This window comes from Falco naumanni, chromosome 2 (assembly GCF_017639655.2).
Source record: "Falco naumanni isolate bFalNau1 chromosome 2, bFalNau1.pat, whole genome shotgun sequence".
Taxonomy (NCBI): domain Eukaryota; kingdom Metazoa; phylum Chordata; class Aves; order Falconiformes; family Falconidae; genus Falco; species Falco naumanni.
Window position 1 is genome coordinate 55,110,877 of NC_054055.1, and position 17,423 is coordinate 55,128,299.

The 17,423-nt window shown below is 35.5% G+C and overlaps 1 protein-coding gene across 1 annotated transcript in view; it reads left to right on the plus strand.

Annotated features, from left to right (window-relative positions):
* Window positions 1–17,423, plus strand: part of GPC5 (glypican 5) — a 704,510-nt gene that overhangs the window by 377,468 nt on the left and 309,619 nt on the right. Inside the window, exon 7 of the mRNA XM_040584385.1 lies at window positions 9,794–9,959. Coding sequence (XP_040440319.1) covers window positions 9,794–9,959 — 166 coding nt within the window. The remainder of the gene's footprint in view (window positions 1–9,793; window positions 9,960–17,423) is intronic.

Here is a 17,423-nt window from a genome sequence, read left to right on the forward strand (position 1 = left end):
TGATACTGAGAGGAAGCTAGGGTTTACAGATCATTAACTCTTCTTAAGTAACAATTTATGTCATAAAAGTGAGGAAACTTCTGCTTTTGTAGGTATAAGCTCAGAATTGCCACAGACTGGAAATACACATATGACAAATGATGTAGTATAGATAATTTGCTGTAGAACCCAATCCTAGCTTATTTTTCAGTAGCAATTTTGTATAAACATGCCTGTTGAAGCATTAAATACATAGTTTATTCTTAAAATAATAAAATAAGCATTTATTGTTTTGCACCTGTCAGGATTTTTATTTCTAAGAACCCCCTGGACTAATATCTGATTGATACTGTTACCAGTACAAAGCAGTCCATGATAATGAGCTAATTTTCATATATTTAAATCCATAACCATGAATTCTTGCAGACTGGTGAACTGTCTTCCATTCCACAGCTTCTTGGTGTGGTTTGGTTTCTTCTCTTTACTTGAAAAACTGTCCTGTGTAATAATAGTCATCAGATTAATTGAAACTGGCTGCATTCAATGTATGTAATTGTGATTAATTCTCCATGTGGTTTCATAAATTCTAGTTAGCAATGAAAATGTGTGGTTGGAACATTTTTTTCAAAAATGTAATTCTTAATCTATAATCAACATTTTTTCTCACAAAAAATTTGATCTTTATTCTTACTAGTAGTACATTTATATATAAAGAGAACATGCAAAGAAAGGACATGTTCTATTTTATAGCTATGGCATCTAGTTAATGGTTGGCACCCCGTTGTGCTTTTGTCCACTTGTCCTAGTTGTGCTAGAAGCTGTGTTGTTACCAAAGAAACAAACAAGTAATGTAATGTGTGGCAAAAAAAAAAAAAAAAAAAATTAGGAATTAACTTAGAAAACTTTTTTTGTAATTATTGCTTTTCTACAAATCTCAGTTTAGACACCTGCCTTTGTTCATTTGAATAGCTCCCTGCTCTCTGTTGGATTTGATGACTAGGATTATGGTTCAGTTGCATGTACACAGATGCCTGGAGTGGCCCTTGGCTTCCAGCTGCTCCTCCAAAAGGTCTTCTGCAAAGTCTGTATCACATCTCTCCACCTATGAAGTGCCCCAGGTACTCTAGGCCATCTCAAATAGCAATAGACAACCATGTCCAGAAAGCTGAATAATACATTTAACATGCAAATTACTACTGAGGACACCTAAATTTTTTGACATCTACACTGAAGTGTATGAATCTGGAGCCAAAAGCCACTAAAAATCCTGTGTAAGGTTGTTGAAATGAGCTAGTATGGCACGTTATTTAAATCAATCCTTTTATTTATTCTTGTTAGACCTCAGTCATTCATCAGACCACTTGATATTAAGCTATCTAGTGTTTCACATAGTCTGTTCTGGAAAGACAGAATTTCAGCTTCTAAAGAATATTATTTCAGTCTACTATTATGACAGAAAAAAATGGTCTAATATATCATATTTATTAATATCCACTCTTGGCAAAGGAGAAAGGTCTAAAAATGCACATGAGGATAAAGTAAAGGATAAAGTTATTCACAAATTATCTGAAAAATTATTTTTAGTGTCTAGTGGACGGTGTTATACCAGTAGCCTTCAAATGAATACAATGAAACAAATGAATAGAATAGTGAAATAAAAAATCCAAGCAAATCCATGGAACTAAAGAGCAGATATTGAAGATGATCATACTATAGCTTTAGAAATATTTTTAATTAAATTTTACTCACAGTGTTTTTTCCCCCTGAAATTTATATGTTTCTCTTTCATTATTATTGTAATCTGTTTCTGCTTGTAGCTATGCTGTCTTCATGGATGGGTGAAATGGGCAAAGAACATTAATCTCTAAACATTAATCATATGTAATGTGACTTTGTTCTGTTATTTCAACAACCTAGACAGGAAGAAGAGTACAAGCTATTATTCTCGGGTTTTATTTTGTTCTCATTTGTTATCTTAGAAATGCCTGACTAATTTACTTAATTTTCTGAAGATTATTTAAATCTACAGGGAAGTGTTAGTAATACATGCATTTTTTAAGGCCCAAAATACCTTTTTTAAACAAATCAAGTTGATAGTACACATAACTGTGCTAGCAGGGATTGTACCATGGGACAGGAGCTCCTGTATGTACTTGGAACTGTACAGAAAGAAAAGTAATTGCTCATGGCAGAACTCATGTGAGAATGTGATTTGAGGGTTTTTAGCTGTAAAATGCACTCTCAGGTATAAAGCAAGACTTTTACAGCAGAGAAGACTTTGTCTCTAATGTAACAGATTAGGAAAAGGATATTTGTTGAGGGACAATTACATTTAGGAGCTGTATCTATATTGCTAAATAAGCAGAGGATCAAGGATGTGAGCACACAGTGCTTCATGTCCCCAGTGCTTACAATTAGCCTTTTCTATTAATAAGAGATTTCCCTTAGGGACAACTGGTTAGAATAATCCAGAACATGTAAATTACAGAGATTGAGAAAAGTTGATATTGCAGTATCTATTGCTTTAGCTCATTTCCTGGTTCTCTTTTATTCAGCACTGTAGACATCACAAAGTTATATCTATTGTATTAAATAAAATTGCTCAGGCACTGCCAGCATCCTACTTCCCAGAGCAGAATAACCGTATCCAGGCTGCCTGCTGGGAACAGTTCCTAGACTATGCTGAGGCTCAAATTGGGGTCAAGTATTTTTGTGGAGAGTGATAGCTGGGTCAGTTCCCAAATCTGTGTGGGCTGGGAAGCATGCTAGTAGTGGAACAAACTGCACAGTGTATACTTGTGCTGGGGCCCACAACCTGGCTTTGTTGAACTGTACCTTCAGTGAAAATTATTAGTCATTTCTACCTAATTCAGTAGTTAGCTTTATGTGAAAATTTTGTTTGCTTACTAAGTGGTTTTGAATGCTGCATAAATAACTACTGAGAGGAAGTGTCTGGATTTTGAAGTGGCATTATAATAATAAGCTGGGGTAAGTCCTATTTCTACTATTCAAGCAGCGACTGTTTTGATGCTGAGTTACTAAAGGTATATCAAGAAAGCACAAATGGTAGGTTAGAGCTGTGTGATGCGGTGCTGGCTCACAGCCACCTGACTGATTCTTGCCCATGTTCAGTAAGCAGAATGAATGTCTATTTCTCTGTTCAGATGAGTTGGCTTAGACTTAGGGACATAGATTGTGTTACTTCCATCAGAATTTCAGGCTGCTGTTTGGTTGGTGATTTTATGGGTTGGAATGAGTTTGCAGGCTTAAAACGCAGAGTTTCAGGCCTGGATATTGGGCAGAAAACTGGATTTGACATAGCAGTGTATGCATTGCTTGTACTTTCTGCATCAGCTCAGGGATGTAAAGGTTATAGTTGACTAGAAATTTCATTCTGCCTTTGAAAATGTAATTGAAAAAGCAAAAATTGAGAAAGGAGCGGATGAACTTCACACAAAGCTACAGCTTTTTATTAAAAAACCAAACATCACAGGCACTATCATGGGGGACTGTAAGAGTTATAATACTAGTTATCTAAATACCAGTCTCCAATATAAGCTGGACATCTAATTCAGAATACGCATTTTTGTTAAGGATCTTTCACATTACTGGAAATGAAACCCAGGAGAGTCTGGTCTACAGAGGCTTTCAGTAGTTTTTTTTAATGAGGTCACTAAAGAGAAATGCTGTGTTTTCAAGTATTCAGGTATGCAATGCCAAGCAGTGGAATAAACTTTAGCATAGTTTCTTCCTCTCATTTGAAAGAGTCCAAAATAGTCATACTTCAAGAAATAGATCTAGGTTTGATGTGATTACATTAATTGGATTCACTGCTGGACTCCTTTGAGATTACCTCCACAAGTAGTTATGATATGCACCTAAGTGAGAGAGGAAATACCATGACTGAGCTTAGTTCACATTGACTGCAATAAAGTATCATCAAGATATTTTTATTGGAAAAGAATAAAATAAAATTAATATAAAATCAATGTTTCCCCTGAAGTTATATGATATGTAAGATAAGTAAATATGATACTAGATTTTTGTTGAAAGAGAACCAATATCACATCAGTTTAAATAATGTAAACAGAAGTTCCCTTGTCTTTCAGTGTTCACTCCCCATCAGAGATTGGTTTCACCTGGGATATAAGTTAATTTTCTTCCTGGTAGCTGGTATAGTGCTGTGTTTCAGATTTAGGATGAGAATAATGTTGTTAACACACTGATGTTTTGTTTGTTGCTGAGCAGTGCTTACCCTAAGCCAAGGACTTTTCTGCCTCTCATACTGCCCTGTCAGCGAGCAGGCTGGGGGTGCCCAAGAGGCTGCGAGGGGACACAGCCAGGACAGCCGACTCAAACTGACCAAAGGGGTATTCCGTACCAAATGATGTTGTGCTGAACAAAAAAACTGGAGGGAGTTGGTCAGGGGGTGATGACTGCTGCTCGGGGACTGGCTGGGCATTAGTCAGTAGGCGATGAGGAATTGCATTGTACATCACTTATTTTGTATATTCTTTTATCATTATTATTGTTTTCCCTTCCTTTTCTGTCCTATTAAACTGTCTGTGTCTCAACCCACGAGTTTTACCTGTTTTCCCATTCTCTCCCCCATCCTGCTGCGGGGGAGTGAGCAAACAGCTGTGTGGTGGTTAGCTGCCTGCTGTGTTAAACTACAACAGAGATGAAATCACTTGCAACTTCCTGCAAGCATAGGAAAGTAAAAAAGAATCCAGTCTGCCAATTTAAACCAGGTTTACTTATATGAATTTGTAGATTTTTCAGAGCCAGAAGGGAACATTTTGGTTATTTAGTCTAACGTGCATATCCTGTCCTTGAACCTCTAAATGAATTAATGCTTTAAGTCCAAAAAACTTTTATTTCAGAACATATTTTTTTCAAGAACCTAACCAGAACTATTAATAAATTGTTTTGATATAGAACAACCCTTGTGGTTTTTTTAAATGTATGATATTGATAATATAGATTTGTTTGATTCCCTTTGAATGCGTAAATAAAATGTTTCGATTCATTTGCTATTTTCATATGCTTTGGCCAGCTACACAAATCTGTCAGATCTGTGTTTGCCATGAAGGAGCTTACAAGGATGGTTAAATAAATTCTTGAGGTAGTTGGTTGGCTTTGTTTGTTTGTTTTGGTTTGGTATTTTTGTGCACTAAAGGATGAGCTCGTTGGTTAAAACCAAAAGTATTTCTTTGTTCCATTTTAAGCACTGTAATAGAACTCACTTCTGTGCCATCCTTTCTGAACAGAGGAAACAAGAACTGGATTTAGGAGTAATATAACATCCCTAATCTGATTTAGAAGTCCTATCTCTGTCCCCAAAGATATCCCATTAAAATCTTTGGCTAGAACACTAGTCTTGATAATTCATAGTCTGCTGGCTATCCAGGACACTCACAATTATTTTGCAGAACAGATTATTTTATCTTCTAATATGCATGTAATACAATATTTAGACTTGCAAATTTACATTTGTCTGTATTTTATTATAGCATGTGTTTAAAAATTCATTCAGTTGCCTGGCTTACCAGATGAGGTATTTTCTTAAACAGTTTGTCACATCTCTTTGTTATTTAGTAGCTCACCAGCTCTTGTAGGAGTGAAAGGTTTATCATCACCATTTTGTGTTTTATACTGCTTTCCAGGTCATTGATAAAAAATCTTAAATAAACTCAAAAAATTATCAGAACATATAGGACAACCATATATTCTTAATGATAATTTTCCAAATTATGCTTACGTTCTGAGATTTGTCAGAAAGCTTCAAATACCCTTACAGATACCTCTGTAGCTGCTGTAAGTGGTTCATTTTCTTACTAAAATGTTATATGGTACAGGGTCATGTATTTACAGAACCCTGTAAATACTTTATCACAACAATGTAACTTGTCATGCACACCTGCCATTTCATTCTAAAAGATGAAATTTCAGAAAATGTATTAATGCTACTTTTCGATATTATGATATTTTTCAGAATTGATGTTTGTATCAAAGATAGCATTCTACAAAGCTATTAGTGAAGATCCCAAGGAGCTTTCAGGCAGTTGGGCACTGAAAGATCTAAACTGGAGGCCCAGCTTCCCAAAGCTATGTAGGCAAGGTGTGAAGTTGAAGACTCCCAGGGAGCTTTCAGTTGAATTACATTCAAATTGTTCACCTGTGCACATGTACCGCAGTAGTGGTAAAGAAATCACAATTTTCTGTGAAAATAAAATGCCACCAGCAGAGGACATGTTTTTGATATCAAAATCTTAGCTCAATAAACTTTAACTAAAATTAAGAGAAGGATCCAGCGAATCTAGCCTGGAATATTGGCATGCCTACTACAATCTCACAGCACTGGTGACCTATTCCTTGCTGTAACTCAGTCAAACTGACATGGTTGCCAATATTTGCTGCTATTTTCATTGAAATTGAAAGACAATGATGCATGATTAAACCCACAGTATTTCTTTTTTTCAAAGACATAAATTTGATAGAATGGAAGACCTTTTTGAACACCTAAAAGAAAGAGATTATTTTAGTCTGCAATACAAAGAGAAAAACACTGTACTATGTTTTTTGGGCACACAGTATACAGCTAGTAATCCTCCTCGTTCAGCTGGAAGACTGTATACACAGTAAGTGTATACAACAATTTTCTCCAGTTACAACTTGTGTTTCTTTTCCTTTTAAATAAGTTTTGTAAAAAAGATGCACATTAACAGAATTATAATTTTAAATACTTTTATCTTTATTTCTACTGTGAATCAAGCTAGCTTTGAAGAAGTACATAGATTGTATAAATTTAATAAAGAATTTATATTAGATCCAAGCCATACTTAACAGAGAACCAGCACTAAGATTTCTGAACTTGTAGGGAGACAATATTTCTTCTTGTACAATTAAGGAGACTGAAGAGATAACATAACCCAAATTACAAATGAGCTTGTTCATTCCTTAATCTCTACACTTTCAAGTACAGTGAAAAGTTTGGAAAAAGCTGAAGGACACTTTTTCAATGTTGAACCTACATTTAAAGCAATTTAGTGGGGTCATTTGGGTTTTAAGTTTTCCAGTCGTAAGTCAATAAGGCACAATAAGTAGAAAAAGAAAAAAACGGGGAAAGAGTACATAACTACTTTGGGCTGAAGTTCAGAGAAGGAGCAAAATATAAAGACCTTATTAAGCCAAAGTATTTTTAAGACTGAAACAGATACAGAATGTAGAGGAGGATACTCTCAGTCTGAAAAAAATATATATACACTATAAGAACTTTGGCAGCAACTCTGATAAATTGTCTTGCTTGAGGTTCATTCCTACGTTTCCACCTCAGAGCTCAGGTGTCACAGTTTGAATTGGGCCAACAAAATAGGAGGAGTGTCCTGTTTAACTGAGTATATTTCATTAAACTGGCTGTTTTGTTCCCATAAATACTGTGTTGGCAGTAGTACAGCATGGATTACACAATGAGCAGGGAACAGGGCAGCTACACAAAGGAACTTTTTCTCTCGGCTAGGTAGTTTGTCTTTCAGGTAGCATATAACTGTCTAATAAAACTTTTGAATCAAAAGTGCTGCATAAATTGGGTCTGCTGATTCAGTGGTGAATGACATTCTCCTTATACAGCATTGCAAGTGGCTTTTGTAAACCTACTGAGATTTATCTGAGTGATGTTTTTGTAGTAGTGATTAAAATATTTTTGCTGGGCACTGTAGAGCATTTAACAGATCAAGTAGTCTGGGAAGTGACTCCATATTCCATGAATAAATGGAGCATATTGACAAAAAATATGAAGCCAGTATCTTGCTTGAACGACAAAGCAACCATTTTTGAAGGTATCAAACAACTGAGCCTGTTTCAGACTAATTAGTAGTTACTTTGAGGAGAAAAACATCTGATTATTAAATTAAAGAATCTGAGCCAGCAAAGTTTTGGCCAGTGTAAAGAGGTCTTGCTAGATTGAAAAGCAAGTGCAATACATGAAGTTGCACTAGCTGATATTTTGGTCTAGATAAAGTTAGAAGATTTGTAAGAACCTGTCTCTTTAGACATTATGAAGTTTATGTATGCCTGACAAGTAAACTGAACTGCATCTGGATGGGGCAGAGGGCACATTTTTTATGTATGTATGTATGTATGTATGTATGTATGTATGTATGTATGTATGTATGTACGTATGACAGTCCTACCACTTGATATTTAAAAGCTGGGTAACAGCATTTATACATCTGATAAATAAGAGAGAGGAACATTATTCAGGTGATTGCTCAGCTCTGCTCAACAGAATGGAGAAATGAGTTAAACTTTATATTTCTACCTGTTGTCTTGTAGACCATGCTGGCATCATTGGCCATGTCTACAGTGATAAACGAAAAGGAGCCAGAGAACAACTTGTGTGTTGGACACAAATCACCTACACTGCTTAATCCAATATCAGCTATCCCCTTGCTTTGTTTTAGGTCACGCTTGTTAGTTCCAAAACAATACCTGGATGTGATTTGGGAAATAGTTGTGTCCAGACTAGCACTGGCTCCAACTGTACTGTCCTGGTCTGCTGCTCCCTGCTCAGGCATTTGATATCGTCCCAACAGTTTTGTTTTTTTTCCTTCAGCTTCTACCAGACACCCATATGACACACCTAGAGCACACAAGTATGTTTTGGATTCACCAATACAGACCTGCAGCACAGCTCTCATACAGATATTTCAAACTGAAAAAAATTACACAAAATAATAATTGGATATTAAGGCCATGTGGACACCACATGGGTCTTGAAAAGATCCAGGGTCAGCTGCTGTGTAACACGGATGTTGTCTCTCTGCTGTAAAGGGATTAGCCTGAAAGAGTGAGGACATGAGCCAGCAATGTGCACTTGCAGCCCAGAAAGCGGATCGCATCCTGGGCTGCATTGAAAGAAGTATGGCCAGCAGGTGAAGGGAGGTGATTCTCCCCCTCTGCTCTGGTGAGATCCTACCTGGAGTAGTGCATCGAGATTTGGAGTTCTCATTACAGGAAAGACATGGACCTGTTGGAGTAGGTCCAGAGGAGAACCACAAAAAATGATCAGAAGGCTGGAGCACCTGTCCTGTGAGGAAAGGCTAAGACAGTTGGGGTTGTTCAGCCTGGAGACGAAAAGGCTCCAGGGAGACCTTACTGCATCCTTTCTGTACTTAAGGCGGGTTATAAGAAAGATGGGAACAAACATTTTAGCAGGGCCTGTTGCAATAGGACATGGAGTAATGGTTTTAATGTAAAAGAGGTTTGGATAAGTTACAAGGAAGAAATATTTTGTAATGAGGGTGGTGAAATACTGTAGCAGGTTGGCCAGAGTGGTTGTAGATGCCCCATCCCTGGAAACATTCAAGGTCAGGCTGGACAGGGCTCTGAGCAACCTGATCTAGTTGAAGATCTCCCTGACCATTGCAGGGGAAGATGGACTAGAGGACCTTTAAAGGTCTTTTCCAATTCAAACCATGCTGTGATTCTATTTTTCTATCCATTCCACTTGGCCTCTGGGCCAGGAATTGGTGCTGATTTTTTATTTATTTATTTTTTTTTTAATCTAGCCATAAAGACACAGACATCTGATACTTTTTTTTAATAGTAAAAATGAAGTCTACATCTCCAAATATCACACTCTTGAATCTGGCTGTAAGTTAAGGAAGAAAAAATACAATAAAATTCTTATTCTGTGGATCCTTTTTTTTTTTTTTTAATCAGATAATTGCTAGAGAGCCATACATGAAATTTTAGGTACTCATTGAAGTTCTCCATCTATACAGGTAACTTAAATACCGTATTTTGTCTTCAGCTGTTGCAGGGCAAATCATTTCCTAACTACGATAAATGGGATCTCCGACAAACAGGCAGTGGTGGTGGTAGTATAGATGAACAAATCAGTGGAGACTGTGATGATGAAGATGGTTGTGGAGGATCAGGAAGTGGAGAAGTCAAGACAGTCCTGAAAATTACAGACTGTAAGTCCGTGATTTTGTTTCTTTCATGTATTTAAATAATGAATTGGCATATTTTCCACTAATAGATGCTACTGAATTATCTTGGAAAAGGTGTGGAATAGTTGTCTGTATAATGTTACCAGGATTTATAGGAATAGAACTGTGATTATAGAATCTCTATAAGCATGGTATGAATATGAGTATCACTTACATCGTAACACATCTTAAAACGTATTTGGCATAATATAGACTGGCTGCAACACAGTATCTTAGTCAAATAAAAGGTGTTACAATGACATGTTGTTGCGAGTTACTACTTTAACATAAAAGATTTGGCAGTTAAGCAGAGAAATTGTTCTAATTTTTCATGGAACTGTGGCAAAATAAAAGTTTTAGTAGTTGTAGCTGAATTTCATAGAGAACTATTGGAACCAATGTACTGTAGCACTCAGCATCAATGCCATTATAACTTCTCACGTCTTTCTGCTTTTCTTGCTTTTTGGCCTTTTGGGGGGGGGTGTGTCGGGGTGGGGGTTAGGGGTTGGTTTGTTTTTTTTTTTTTTTCTTTTCTTTTCTGAAACACATTTGTAACAATTTTTTTCAAAACATCATTTGTGTGCTTCAGTGACATGGCACTGCAAGCATGAGCAATTGTATTGAAGCACAAGTAAGTTAACTACTTTTCTGAATCATGACATTATTCTGCATCTCTTATTTCTCTTCCCAGTGTAGAAATATAGGCAGAGATGATGAAACTAAATGCCTGGTATCATCAAAATTACATTTCTGCATTTTGCATTTTTTTGCCTTCTACATTTTTCATTGCAAAACGCAATGCTAATAGGTAAGAAGTCAGAGTTGGTGTAAATACCTGAATTTATCCATATTTACGCAATGTGAGTGCTCTCTGTATTTCCAAGCTTAGGTGAGAACCCAAAGTCCTTCTTGACAGTAAAACAGCAATTTAGAAATGTAGCTCTAGAGAAGCTGTAATGTATGGTTGCCCAATTCTGGTGTAAAGAACTGGAGAAATGAGACTGAGCATTCTGGGGCATGCCTTAGCAGGTCAGTTTGGAATCAGTCTAAGATGCTGTTGCACTAATACCTAGTCTACACATTTTCAAGTCCTGCTATAGCTTCTCTAGATGGGATTTTAAGAGATCTGCAAAAAGGTTTGGACACTTCACTTCCTGAGTGCGTTTGAAGTTTTAACTTTGAAAAAAGAAGTTAGAGATCAAATATTTAAAAGCAGATGTACTTTGGAATATTGGATGTATTATATCTATTTGATAATGACACTTTATGGTACCAAGACTGTAAATATGACTAGGGCTAGAAAGTATTAAATGTCGAGAGATTTGCAAGAATACTATATTTTCTTCTACTCTCTTCTACTGCATTAGAATTTTCTTCATATTGATATATTTAGCGTAATCTTTTCAAAATGTCAAAAATATAATTAGCCTTCATAATCTTTTTATACTACACATATTATAAATCTCTAGAATTATAAAGTATATATTAGGCATACTGAAGTTTGCAGGTAATCCTGTTTCATTTGAACCTATTCTAAGATATTATAGAACAAAAGTATGAGTCCATACTGTTCAATATTATGACTTGTGCATAAATCTTTAGTTACTAGTACCTTTGAAGAGATTTTACAGATTTATGCTGGTATGCATTTATTACTTGAAATGCACTTTAAAAGGGGTCTTGAATGTATACCAGAAGGAGTCCTAGACGACACTGCTTTGTTCTGGGATATCATACATGGCTACTGGACTTCCTGTCTAACAACTATTAAAACATTCCAGTTATTAAGAATTTTGTTACAATGTAGGTCAAGAAAATATTTTTCTTCAGAAATCACTTAAGCGTATATTTAAAATAAATTAAACAGGATCTTGAACAATTCTTCTTTTCAATCATTGTGATATACGAGTAGGACTTTGGCAATTAAAAGTGAAATTGAAAGTGAAAAAAGTAAAATAAATATATTTTAGTAAGCAAACAAAATGATCTCAAGATTTATAATTTTAAGTGGGGAACTAGACTAAAAAAATCAGAAGATAAACATCATCCCAATTGAATCTGGCAGAATTTTCTTAGCTTCAAGTGATTGGTATCAATTTCAAACTAAGTCAGATCCTGAACTTTTTTTTTCAGTTGAAAAGCTACATTAACTCTGGTGATATTGCTTACTGCTCTTGGAAAAGCATGACTGAACTTCAGCTAAGCCTAGAGGTTGACTACAATATGTTTGATCCTCAATGTTAGCTTGTTAGTTTTAGTGCTTTTTTGTGCATCCCATATTTTTTTTTCAGTTGCATAAAACCAGCCAGAAATGTCTGAGTACTGTTCTGTATTTTGTTATAGTTTGTGTTTTATCATATATGTCATGGAACACCAACAAAACTTGATATAGAAACTTTTATTGGTAGTCCTAAATAAACTGACATAAAAAAATAAACCCACACTTGCAGTATGAGCAAGATTGGAAAGTTAGATTCATTCAAACCCATCCCTTCATAAGCTTCTGATCTGCAAATGCTTGTAACCTTACTCAGAAGTCAAGCTCAAGAGTTGGTGTACATCTCTATAATATTATTTTGTTTCTTCTGGTATATAACAGATAATTCTTCAGGTTTTCCACTGTTACTAGCTGTTTCTATGGATTCTAAAACACTAGCTTATCAGTGTAACATGACATTCTTAAACAGAAAAACAGACCTCAGCTGCAGTAGAACTGGACAGGTACAGATGCAATGGACTTTGTTGTCCAATGTCCATTTAGCAACGCACAAATCACGGCAGAAGAAAAATGACACACATTGGAAATACCAGTGGCCTAGTATTTAATTTCTGTGAACTTTCGATTTGAGAAAACCAGTAAGAAAACCATACAGACAGGAGGCAGAAATGAGGTGGAGCAAAGAAAACATAAGTGTCGATCATACTCCTCTTTCTCTAGAGACTTAGTCTTCCAGCTATATTGATAAATGGGTGACAGTAGACATGTAAAAGACACAAATGACATCAGGATTGAAACCAAGTAGTTTGAATGTGAATATGAACTCAGCTTTTACTGTTGCAGTTTTAAACACATACTCTTGTTAAGTCATTTTGTCTAAGAAGACTTTAAGTAAAAAGAACTTTCAAGAAGTTTTAATAAACTCCAGAAACCAGATACTTACTTTCTCGTCATAGGTAAGCATTATTATGCTTATGTTTAATTATTGTAGCTTATTATAGATAAGGACTTCATCATGCATTTAAGATTTCTGAAGCTCAAAACAGAATTATGACTTATACAATGGGTAAGTTATTTCATAATTATATTGTTTTAATGTGTCACATTAAAATGGGTGAAAAAAACATTATTTATGGGGTTTAGTAACATATACATTTTAACTGTATCCGTTGTGCACATGATTAATTCACTTTACCTTAAATAGTTTTGATACATGGAAACATACAGATATTTTTTTTCCCCACCAAAGAAATCTTTTGCAGTCTTTTTTTCTAGGCAACTTTGTGTTCTCTCATAATCAGTCAGGAAAGGAAGAGGGAAAAAAATACCTATTTTGTTTTATAATAGAGTCTAAAGGTCCTAGTCAAAGCCAGGGCTCCTTTTTGTTAACTGTTCCAGACATTTTCACCAAGGAAATTATCCTGTCTGCAACAAATTCATAATCTTAATAAACTGATAAGGTATGACAGTGAAGTAGTCTTTTTAAGTACATGGCTTTGTATAAAAATAAAATGTAAAGTCACACGCACCTTTTTTTTCTGGTGCTATGCCATTACCTTCTGAACATGTGTAATATTCTCAGACCTGCAAAGAAAGGAGGGAAAGGGAGAAGATATGTTTCTGTCAAGACAAACCTCTAGCTGTTTTGTGGGAACACATACCTGCTGAAGTCAAAGGTGACTTATTTCTACACTCTGTGCTATGGGTGTAAGAATTGTTTTCACTTAGTGTTGGAGACTGACAAATATGCGGCGACAGGCTTTAGACTTTGGAAGGCAAATGAAAAGATTTGGCATTTATGGCTCAGAAGGGCTTTTTTAACATTACCCTGGTGCATAAAATATGTTATATTTTGAAAAATTCTAGTTTTCATATCAGTCAATCCTTACTTTACATTCAATATTTCAAATTGACTACTTTGCTCTTCATAAGTACTTTTAAAATATAGCAAATTGGTGCAGTTATTTGAAGGAATGGTACTAGAAAGGATAGTGTACTTTAAATGTATAAAATAAATAGTAATATAAAGTCTTGACACTTCATTTGCTAGTTTTATTCTACTCTAACCCAGGAGCTCCCACAGGACTATTTCATGCGTCACAATGAATTACATTCTCAAAAACCCCTGCAGAATGCAAGAGGTAATAACAAAAAATGCTTATCGCCTATATATTGATTTGAATCTGCTTTCAAATAGGTCTGTGAGGAAGGGCTCATCCTGATATAACTCCTCTGAGGTACTCAATACCATCTATCAAAATTCTCATAAGACTTTCAGTAAGACCACTAATTTTCTGAAAAGTACTCTACCAGTGCATTGTCTTTCTTTTCTCTTTTTATCATGCAGTACAGGTGTTTCTTTATTACAGCCAGAGAGCTCCTAGTTTAGGGCTCATATATGTGGAAATATCAAGGATGTCTTTGTGCTTAAGATATAACAGGCAAATCTTGTCTCTCTTGTTTGATTTTTATCTCACCTGATACTCATCCTGTCTGAGGAAAAAAATCTCCAAAACGTTTTGAGGACTACATAATTTGCAGATTACTATTTTCTTGTTCAGATTATGCAAAAGAGGTAAAATAACTTGGAAAAGGCTTTATGTTGTGATTGCCATATAAAAAGAGGGTACTATGTATGATTCAAATAAACCAGTCTGTGCCTCTTATCTGACATTATACTGCATTCTCAAGTCTCAAACATTCTTTATCCTCATTCTGCTCCTTCACCCACTTCAATATAGTTGCTTTTTTCTTTTAAAAAATACCTGATTCTAATGGCACCTTCTGTGACCAAAACTGCTTAACACTGGCAATAAAATATCTGTTAAGATGTTTGCCATCTGTTATATTGTTTTAAACTCTCATCTGCATTCTGTGCTACCTCAGTAAAGGAAGAGATCCATTATGTTTGAGTAGGATTTCAGGTCTTATTTTGTTTACACACAATAGTATTCTTCCTAATTGCCCATTGTTAATATGAAATGTTCTTATTTGGGATGTCTTTGGAAGGGCTACACGACTTCACGCTTTACATGCTCAATCAGGTCAGAACAATTCAATTAAAAATTAATGAAAAAATAAAAGTTCTTGCTGTGAATCCCAAACTTGGTCTAAATATTGCACTAACTTTTAGCACTTGCTTTTATACTGAGATTTTATATTTTATTTTATGGAATGGGTATGATTAACCATTTCTTTTTTTAACTAGAAGAATTGACATTTAATGAAGGTGCTTGACATATTTTAATGGAATTGAATGCTGTCCAATTCAAGACTGTTTTTTAACCTTAAAAAATTCTCCAGAAATAGACTATGTGCATTCCCTGTCTCATAATTCTGTCTATAGCTGGTGAGTTGTCTTTGAGGGAACATGTCTTAAGGATGCTTGTGGAGAAGAAGCAGGAAACAAGGAATATTAGACAACAATTCACCCATTTTGAAATGCAAGAAGAGAGTGCCTTGCCCCACTATGACACTCACTGTGACTTTTGCACTAATTTCAGGCAAAAGCATGCTTTCACACAGAAAGTGTTTTTAGCTCCCACATTTCATGAGAGTACCATTCAGAATTCATTTTATAGTCCACAGTGGGAGACTTGATGCATTATTATTCACTGCCAGGTCTGTTTGAGCAAGGACTGTATCTGTAATTGGCTTTCTGGTCCTCTGTAATTGCTTCTGTGCTCTTTGGTCTGAAATTAGGTGAAACCAGCAAATGGCATATTCTTCATTCAGTACGTAACTTGGTTCAAACAGCTCAAAAGTGTCTACATATCTGGAAGACCAATCAGAATTTTGGGGTTTTTTCTCTCTCTATCCAAGGAAAGAGCTTGAAGGATGCACCTGCTTGTGAAAAGGAAAAGTTAGAAGGCAGTGAATGAGTCCATGGAGAGGAGTGAGCTTTCCTTCCTGCTCTGTTAATTAGAGCCGCAGTATTTTCCAGGCTGGCAAATTACCCTTTCATTTCTCTGTTACCACACGAAGTGACTATCTCCACCAGGATGCCAACTTTATTCCTGTGTATGGCCAGTTAGTCTAAAGGTAGTTCAGATGATACATAGCCTGCATCATACCTTGACCACACAATACCATATTCTGTATTTCTCTTATTATACCAAAAAGGAGCTCCTGAAGAGCTGTAACCTTCACAGGAGAATCCAGATCAGAAAAGGACACAGCAGAGAATATTCTCTGTGCTCAGTTTCTGCAGGCATAAAGCAGTAGGCAGGAGTGTTGTTTTTTTAAAAGTTGCTAAAAACTAAGAAGTAATAAGTTGGAATCTGTCCAACAATCAGATGGTGTACTCTTCGTAAGAGTGGCACTGACTACTTTCCGTCTACTGCTGTGGAAAGAAGATAGACCATTCTCTATCCGGATAAATAGCTATAACATCTAATATCTTGTTCTTTTTCCTCAGGAAATATAAAAGAATGAATAAGAAAGCAATATACATTAGTGCTTTTCTGGAAAGTTTGTTTCTTTACTGGTAACTGTGAGTATGAATATTTATACATCAGTTCAATGAAAGAATACATGCAGTAAAAGGCTCTAATTTTCTGGTAACTTCAGAATTAGTGGTATTATTATAGGGTAATTCCCATCAAAATATAACCTCATGTTATTTATGCAGGTCATTTGTAATAATTAAACTGCTCTGATGTGCTGTGTTTTAGACCAGTGAGTATACTCCTTAAATGCTTTTTGATAACTTAAAACCTTTACAGAGTAATTGTGCTTCTTTGTTTATGGTTGTGGTAGGCTCTGTCATAACAATCTTCATGTGGAATGTAACATGTTAATATCAGGCAATGCACTGTTGAAAAGTACAGAATTTTATATTAGCTGACTTTATTTCTGCTTCTATGTGAATTCCCTCAGCAAATTTTATGTAACCCTTCCCCTTATTTGTTTTTGAATTACCATTCCAAGCTGACAGTATGGATTTAATCCATTACTCACATTAAATTTGTCACTCAGAAGTATAAATGTTGACTCCTGACAAAAGATTGTGTTCAAGAGAAAGAGCTGATACTTTTTAAATAGGAAACAACTCAAAACTGAATGTCATCATTTGTTTTTTTCCAATGCATAATATGAATATGCAGGCCACACGTATTTGCAAAATAAGATACAAGGAAGCTGTAACTTTTTTTTAGTTTATACACTGCATTCCAAATTAAATTGCTTTGGTTTTTCTCTCACTACTTCATGCCATTATACATCCAGCAACT